This window comes from Mya arenaria, chromosome 1 (assembly GCF_026914265.1).
Source record: "Mya arenaria isolate MELC-2E11 chromosome 1, ASM2691426v1".
Lineage (NCBI taxonomy): Eukaryota > Metazoa > Mollusca > Bivalvia > Myida > Myidae > Mya > Mya arenaria.
Genome location: NC_069122.1, coordinates 21401699 through 21410482, shown reverse-complemented (window position 1 = coordinate 21410482; position 8784 = coordinate 21401699). Strand labels below are relative to the sequence as shown.

Genomic DNA, 8784 nt, shown 5'->3' with positions numbered 1-8784 from the left:
CCGCCCGGGAATCGAACCCGGGTTGTCCGATTCATAGTCCAACACTAACCGGGCGGACCTATGCGTTTGGTGTGTATGTAAGCTTATATATACTCGCACTCGGGCCTAGCCGAATTGGCTAGTGCTCCGATAGAATTGTTATTTATTTCAGGATTTTTGGAGAATTGTGCACATACAGAATGTAACCCTGGTTAGAGCTACCCTGTTCTTTTAAACCTTCACCAGTGTATGGCACTGTCACACAGGATCCCCATTTAACGTCACTCACGGAATGTTGTATTATTTAGTGTTGCGGCGGTGAATCGAACCTGCGACCCCTGGATTGACAGGCATGTGTGTTACCACTATACCACGGTCCGCCACGTTTGAAAAACGCGGCCTTTAAATATATATTATTTATAATACAACCTACATTTACAACCAATGAAATTACAGAAAGGCAATCATTAAGTTCTAGGCTTAATCATTAAGATTTTCTACTTTCGCGGGTGTTTAAAGGTCCGCCTACTGCCACTCATCCGATACACACTCCCTGCGTAAGTTTTGGCTTTGTCAATTTGTCAGCCAATGATGTAGTTTTCTTAAACAGTAAGATGACCTTAAGTAATATTATAATGGTTAAGAAGGGCTCGTTTGCTACGCTCACTCCGCCAAATCTTAAACATTAAAATGTAACTTCATATATTTTAACTATTACATAGAGAGCTGGAGTTAGTGCTGCTAAACGCATGACACATTTTTCTGAACATATTGCCTTCGACTATGTGTTAGGTATAAGATAAACGGGCTTCTCCGTTTTCATACCGTCAATTTTATAAAATAAAACTGTATCATTATTTGCAAATGCACACCTGTTGTATCATATATTTATGTATAACATAAAAAGTAACATAGGCCTGAGCATTATGTACAGTTAGTCGCTTCCAAGGGCAAATAGTGTCTGAGTCAAATAATAAATTAAACCGTGCCGTCATTCTTAATAATATAGTTTCTCCGGGTTTTAACGGGAACCTACTAACATGTTTATCCGCGATAATAAATTTTCAATTTATATACACTGAACGAAATACAGGACCAGCCTCAAGTGGCAGGTAATTTTATGTGCCCACATATCAGCCTCCATATAAATACAATAGTTGGTAGAATCAGCGAGAGTTCCAAATAATAAATCCAAGAGATTCTAAGAGTCTACGGGCAAAATTCAATCATTCAACAAAAGTAAGCATCGATTATTTATTTTTTAGCCATATCTAATTAGTTCTTCAACAAATAAAAGAACTTCAATGATATTTGCTTATTACTCTCACTTTCAAAGGCCTCATTGGTATTTGAATATTCGTATTGATTCAACCCCTATTCTTTCATTCAATCAACAATTAAAATTCGTCAACTTTCCCCAGCACTATTTGTTCTTGCGCACGCTTTTGTGTTTATCCACCGGAAGTAGTTAAAACCAATACGCAAACAGCGGGCACGCGGAAAATGTAAATAGTTTTTTCTTTTTTTCTCAATATTTGTGAACAACCACTGTTTATGCCCACATAGCCTAGAATTATTTGCTTAGAGAAAGTTTCGAATTACGAGAGCAAGAATTTCTCGCGGCGCCTTTCAACTTCTTTTTATTTTCTTAACAAACGCCAACTTACGGTAGTCAATCATTAATTCATCGGTCATATAAAGTATGAAACTAGTTTTGGGAATAGCAATAGAGTCTGTAAATAGTACGTTTCAAAAGTATCCATCTGTGACAGAAAAGACCTGAGTCAAAATTGTCTTATTTCGTTATGAAGTAAAGTGGATTTATAAATGACATTTATATAACACAACACATTTAACAACAAAAAATACTTGAACATTAACTTTAACATTATTAAACGACTTTCAGGACGTCTATGTCTAAGATATTGCTCTAGATCTACACCTTGTTCTGATAATAAAAGGTTAAAATAAAGGGAAGATCAAATAAGGACATACCAAATTATTTTTATGAAAACCGTTAGTTTAACAAAAGGTTTAAAAAAAAACAAAATAAAGCTACGACAACTGCATTAATAAAGCTAGTATATTCATGAAACAAGTGTAGAAGTATTATCCTAACCACTAAAGTAGTTTGCTTAAGCCGTTTATTGACCCGCAAGTACATACCATTTTACATTCTGGGTACCTCGGGAGTTATATATGATGGCGTTCCTTTTTCCTGCCTGGTTATATTTCTAATGCTAAACATATAAACACTTTAGAAACGTCTTAACCACAACTGGATCCAAAGGTGTGTGTGTGTGTGGGTGCGGGGGGGGGGAGCAAAAATAATAAAATACGCCAACAATTCCACCATTTTGAACTAGAAATTGATAAAAAAAAAATGGGGAAGTAACCCCCAAAACACCCCTGCCGATTGTAACCAAGTACATTTTGGTTCTAAAGGAGGGGCACACGTCAAACGGTCGCATTCCTAAATAATAATAATAATAACTTTATTTAAAGAAGGCAACACATTAAAACATAGGTAACGCCACCTCTTAAGTCAACTCCTGGATCCGCCCCTGTTAACTCAGGCGTTAACAAAATATTGTTTGTTACAACTAACCAGGCCGACCTTTTATTCCTCCCGATACTACGCTTCTTTTTCGTTAAGTGTGGATTTGTTTTTTGTATTTTCCTAAAAGATGAGCTTTTTTTGAGTGAACATGTTCAAATTTGACCATTTTAATTCGAAATGTTCTACAATAGTGATGTACCCTGATAAAGATCGACTTTGGTCCATAATCCTGGCCCCAATTTCTCGATATTTCTTTAGTCACTTCTAACAGGTTTAAGCTTAGCTTACTATTTTTGTTTTTCTATAATTGGCGTTAAATTTCTTTAAGATTTTAGACTTTTAATAGGAATGATCTTTATGATAATTACAATTCACCATTTTTCATTTTTCAAAGTCAAATGAAATAAGCTACTTAAGCCTGTTAAACATAAGAAGGTTCGAAAAAATGGGGCCAGGTCTTAAAAAAGAAAGAAAAAAAGGTAATGCCTACCTACCTTCCCTATTTTTGGAAATATTAGAGGGAACTAAGAACTCTCTTATTTGGTCGAAAAGAGTTTTGAACTCGCATATATCAATTTCATGTTAAAAAGTTAGAAGGAACAAAAACTAGACTTAGTAACATTTATTTATGGCACATTGAATATAATTCAATTTTAAATTAAATTGTAGTTTAACCATTTAATTATGATTAATATAAATAATGGAAATTGCATAAATCATTAATAGCATATACATGTAAAAACAATCACGTGCTAACACAACTTTTAAATAAAACAAGGGCGCCGTTATCGATGGCCGACGTTCGTCCGTTTTTCTAACATTAATATACATATTTAATGGTGTATTTGACAATATATGCGAGTTGCTTCCTGAATGTATCCGACTTGCTGAATAAGCGCGAGTGACTTGCTTGCTGAATATGTGTGAGTTGCTTGCTGAATATGTGTGAGTTGCTTGCTGAATATGTGCGAGTTGCTTCCTGAATATGTGCGACTTGCTTGCTGAATATGTGCGACTTGCTTGCTGAATATGTGCGACTTGCTTGCTGAATATGTGCGAGTTTCCTATATTTTGGAGGAAAGATGACAAAAATTGCTGTTTATGTAACAAACTGCCTGTAATAGAATCAGGCATGCACCATTTGTCAAAATTAGTTACATTTCAGATATTGAATAATTCGGAAATCTGATGTCTGAGCCAGAGTCTTGTTAGTTAGTATGGACGCTGCAACAGATGACCTCATAATTATGCCGTTGAAGGGATCCAGGAAAGGTTATTATAGTTCATTTTTCAAAACACATAAATGGTTACAGACCCTTCTCTCTCCTTTACTTTCAAACAGTTTAGAAACGTGTAATGTCGAATGTCAGTAGAAACTGATAAAACTAAAACAAAACGACAAACTATATACATGATCACATCCTGCTTTCAAAACACAAAATTAAATTTAAAGTACACCAACAACCAATGAATGTTCAAACACACGATCACGCTCATGTTAAATGCTTTGGAAAATCAGTGGAATAAGTTGCAATATTCAACATGTCGTCCTCGTTGGCGAAATGAGGGACCCAGAGTTTGGTTCTCAGCTTGTTATCACGCGGCACGTAATGATCGTGCTTCTCTTCAGACCACGTGAGCGAGTGTCCCAGCAACGTGTGCTCAAATGGGTCGAACTCGTTTTCTGAAAAATACAATACACACAAATATGAACGCTTAATCTTATTATTTTTTTTATTGAGCCGGAGAAAACCCAAACTGGATTCGTTTTAATATATGGGGCGTATAGGTGGATTTGGTTATTATTATATTAAAAAACGAAAACATGCGGCACTCTATATTGTTCGTCGCCTTTTCCCAATGTTGGACAAAATTTCGCCAAAGCGGAATGTTTGTCTTATATATAGATATATATATATATATAGAAACGAATGACGGTGTTGAGTTTTTACATGAATGTGGTATAATTCAGAATGTGGGGTAAGTTTTTTTCAGTTATCCGCATTTTCCATGTCTCTTTATGAAGTTTGCAATGTACAATACATCCTATAATCTGTATTCGCTAGACGTTAATGTTAATGTGCTATATATTACAGCTATCGCTTTTCGCTGGGAAATCAAGACACACGAAATGGCGACAAATGTTTAAACGTTGCGTTTTTTACATGTTTTTTTTAAACCTTCTAGTTTGTGTTGCTTAGTTTATATTTATTTATTTTACCCCGATTGTCAGAAGACATTAAAGCTGATTTGAATCACTCGTGAGTCCGTTTACTTGGTAAGAGACCAGAACTAGTGACTATTTTGCGCATTCTCATTCGTCAGAGGTTTGATAATGATAAATCTGTGGTACGCATAGCCAGTGTGTGTATACCACCTGATAAATTATGTCATATATGCTACGTCGGAAGGCAGCATATTTCCTAAAATAAAGACTTAAATCATAGATAACTTTTCTTTTACTACACCATTTAAATAAAACAAAGGGCAGTCTATGCCGCTTACACAGCCCCGCCTTCGTGTTATTACAGAAGTTTGATAAGGTGATTAGTTTCATGAAACACTTCGACAAACCTGTTTCTAAAATAATGTTTTGACAGTGCTCCGTCAGACGGCCGTATTGTGAAAAGGTTTGTCGAAGTGTTTTAAAAAACTAAACTCTAAATCAAACTCTGGTAAAAGACCGAACGCGAGGCTCCGTAAGCGGCGTAGGCTGCGCTATATTTCATTTAAAATGGTGAAGAAATAGTGAAGTTATCTTTGTTTTAAGTCTTCATCCGAAGCAAAATATTGTCTTCCGACGAAGCATTTATGACGCAATTTATTACGTGGTATACACACACTGATAGCACCATCGCTCTGGTAAACGAGAATGATAAATTTGCGAGGCCATGAGAAAAAACCTCCGATTGGGATTGATCCCTCATACCTTTGAATGAATGGTGGACACCGTTCATGTCCCTTTTCTGATGTTACTATAATCGGTGAAAATCACAGGGTTTAGCTTACCAATATATTGACACTTCAAGATGATTTTGTCCTGCTGTTTGTCTGTGTTTGGTCTTTGATGGGCAGGAATCGCATGGTTGGAGGACTTGATAACTTCAGCTAAATTAGCTATGTACGTCATGGCCAGTTTAAGTGTGTCCACCTTGGAAAGCTTTCGTTCAACAGTGTCCTGAACCGGTAAACACTTCCTGAGACAATCAAAAGCGTCATTAATCGATTTCATTCTCCTCCGCTCGCGCATGTTCGCGGCTTTTCGTTGTTGCACTTTTCGGAAATGACCTTTCCCGGATTTTTTCATATAACTACACTGATTTAATGGTATATTTTCAATGTCACTTTCATTAGATCCAGTTGACGCTAACTCGTCACTATAATCTACAGAGTCTCCATAATAGTCAATGTCAAATATGTCATCTTCCAATGAGTACATAAAATTCTCCATTTTCGGACAATTAAAATGTGTTACAGTCAAAAAGTCGTCCGCTTCCCTTTCACACATATCTATGTCCATTTCTCCCAAATTTTATTTTGTCTTTGGTAACTAAAAATGCTAGCTGTGTTAATTTCCTAAATGTGAAAGAAATCACAGAAATACTTTATCAATAAAATAACGGCATCGAATATAATTAATCAAAGTAAGAATTCCTAGACCAAGTTAAACATTGTATCAAGTGTCTGATGATGTTTGAACAATTTAAGAGTTCTCGAATTAAACTGGTATTACCATCCAATTAAATTTCAATAAAAAGCAGTCAATCGATTGCGTCAATTAAGTATCCGCGTGCGTAAAACTCCGCCCAACTACCATAGAGTAAACCAATAAACAGACGTGTACTCTCAAAGATCGCGTGCCGGTCGCGAGCCACATTCGATAAAAATAGATTTAATATCATAACAGAGGTAATATTCCAAATTAAACGCCGAAATACACACCATTTCAGTTTAAAATGTTATCATTGTTTTCTTTTAATTCGACAACCTTATCTACAGATCGGAGAGAACATTTGAAGTGGCTCCTGTTGTAAAACTTGGGACCGCTAAAGAGACCATTGTCTTATCTTAAACAGAACTAAGAGGTCAACCGCTCACTTTCTGCCAGATGCGTTTGTTCACATAGAAACGAACTTGTATATCAACTTTTGGTCGGCAAATGACTTTACGGACATTTCCGTCCAGTGATAATGCATGTATACATGTACAGTCGAAAACGATGTAACTTTTATAATGATATGTTATAGGTAAAACCTTCCACCATCTCTTGGTGTTCACGTGGTGAAATGTATGGCGATCATACACGCAAACAAAAAAAAATCACTTTTAATTATATGCCTGAAAGGATATAAAATGACAATTTATTGCAGTTGTTAAGAAAGGTGATTGAGAATTATAAGCCATCGTCGGCAACCACGGAACTTTCTACACAACGAAGCATAACGTATCCGACGATGGTTGTAAGCGAATGGACGTCAGTTTGGAAAGAATGTCGTTGAAATTATATCCCAGCATTGCGCGTGCTGACGTTTGATTCAGACATGAGAGCGAGCTTAATAAAGTGACACTCTTATTCAAAACCAATACAAACACATGTATAACAAACATAAATTTTGAGTGATAAACCTTTAATTACTTACTAAATAATGCATTTATGGAAAATATTAATTACTGATAACAAGATTGTAACCTTGTATTTTATAGCTGAAAAAGCAAAAATACTAAATGATTGATGAGTGCTAAAAGATTTACTGTGATCTACTTTCGTCGCATAAGGTAGAAATACTGTGTTTTCTCACCTTTATTTCAAATCAAACTTAATATCCTTCATAAGAACCATTGTTTTCGACATTTATTCATTCATTTAGGTATACTAAAATTGTTTTAATTGTGTAAAATCTTATTTGGGAGCAAGAGTGCATCTTTTAATTTTAAAACTGTTAAATAACCATTAACATTTCCACTGTTCGTAACCGTGCATTATTTCTCTTATAAATTTCTTTTACCCACATGAAGTGGTAGAATAACAACGCATATCTTATGAATTATATCGTCGATTTCCATTGGAAAGCAAATGTTTGCTGCACTTAAAATAAATTAAAAAAAAAACTGCTTCCCATTCGTTTTTAAAAGCTTTGCAAATATATTATTTTAAGATAACATGTATCTACTTGGCCTGATCATGTAAATTAAAGTCTGCCCGAAAATGTTGCAAAAAATAAACTGTTAAAGGCCGGGATTTGATAAAATAACCGGTCGATCTAAACACGAGGATGCGGAATACCGACGCTTTTTAAAATAAATAAATTTAACAACTTCATTATCAAACAAGTGTGGTTACCCCGGCACGTGTTAACAGTTGAATTGAATGGTCGGCTGGCTTACTTTGTTTCCTGGGTAAACTTTGACCCGCACACAAAGCAAGGCTCGCATCTTTGTTACTTTTTAAACTTATTTGCACAGTTCAAGCACCCTACTTTGACTTTAGAAAAGGAAAGTGAAATAAACGAAATTTAACTAAATAGCATAACAGCAGGCATCAATATAATTTTAATTGAGTATTTGAACAACAATTACCGCGACCGTTTGTGTTAATAAACCGATTTTCGGCAGTATTAGAAAGGAATTAAACCATTGATAGTTAAATGTTTCCATAAGCTTTGTTACAAGTTTTCGGGTCAAAATAAATATTTATCGTTTTATTAGAAATGAGAAGCTATTAGGTCCTTATAAAGAAAGGCTGGTGTATTTGACATGTTAAATCATTTGTCAACATGCACCCGAGGTGAGAAGTTGAGTGGAGTGGAGTGGAGCTCCCGTAGGGATGGCAGGGGTTTGGGCTTCGGCGTTACCTTTTGCGTTTAGATACATGAGCAGCATGAAACAAAATACCTTATAAATGAACGATTCTTTCACAAATCCCACATTAGGAAGTAATCGCATTAATCCATAACAACGAGAGTATAAATTTTGGAATAATTACGTTCAAATTTTGAACAGGAGACTTTTCATATTCTGCTCTGTTGGTTCCTGTCAGCACCCACTGCGGCATCATCGCTAAATCTCTATTATATTTCACATGATGAAGGAAATAGCAAAAAGTTTGTGTAATTCATACCAATTTATGTTTTTGCTCAATTGTGAGAATTAATCTTATATAAGTCTTACCCCGAATAATACAAAAATGTTTCAGTCAAATCGTAATCTCAAATTCAATTTTTCCCATAGAACCTCAAACGCTGTTG

At 35.4% G+C, this 8784-nt stretch overlaps 1 protein-coding gene across 1 annotated transcript; it reads right to left on the bottom strand.

Moving 5' to 3' along the window:
• Nucleotides 1-3254: 3254 nt before the first annotated feature.
• LOC128240321 (pancreas transcription factor 1 subunit alpha-like) lies at nucleotides 3255-6417 on the bottom strand. Its single transcript, XM_052956921.1, has 2 exons — nucleotides 5549-6417; nucleotides 3255-4223 (listed from the first exon to the last, which is right to left on the bottom strand). Exons 1-2 carry the CDS (start codon nucleotides 6057-6059, stop codon nucleotides 4033-4035), a joined length of 702 nt encoding a protein of 233 aa, XP_052812881.1. The 5' UTR covers nucleotides 6060-6417; the 3' UTR covers nucleotides 3255-4032.
• Between the last annotated feature and the right edge of the window lie 2367 nt (nucleotides 6418-8784).

What these genes read in the sequence shown, in the direction of transcription:
- LOC128240321 (XM_052956921.1), bottom strand. Translation starts at nt 6,059, where the DNA reads ATGGACATAGATATGTGTGAAAGGGAAGCGGACGACTTTTTGACTGTA. An exon ending in CTTGAAGTGTCAATATATTG is followed by an intron (nt 4,224 to 5,548) that starts GTAAGCTAAACC and finishes TGTATTTTTCAG; the next exon opens with AAAACGAGTTCGACCCATTT.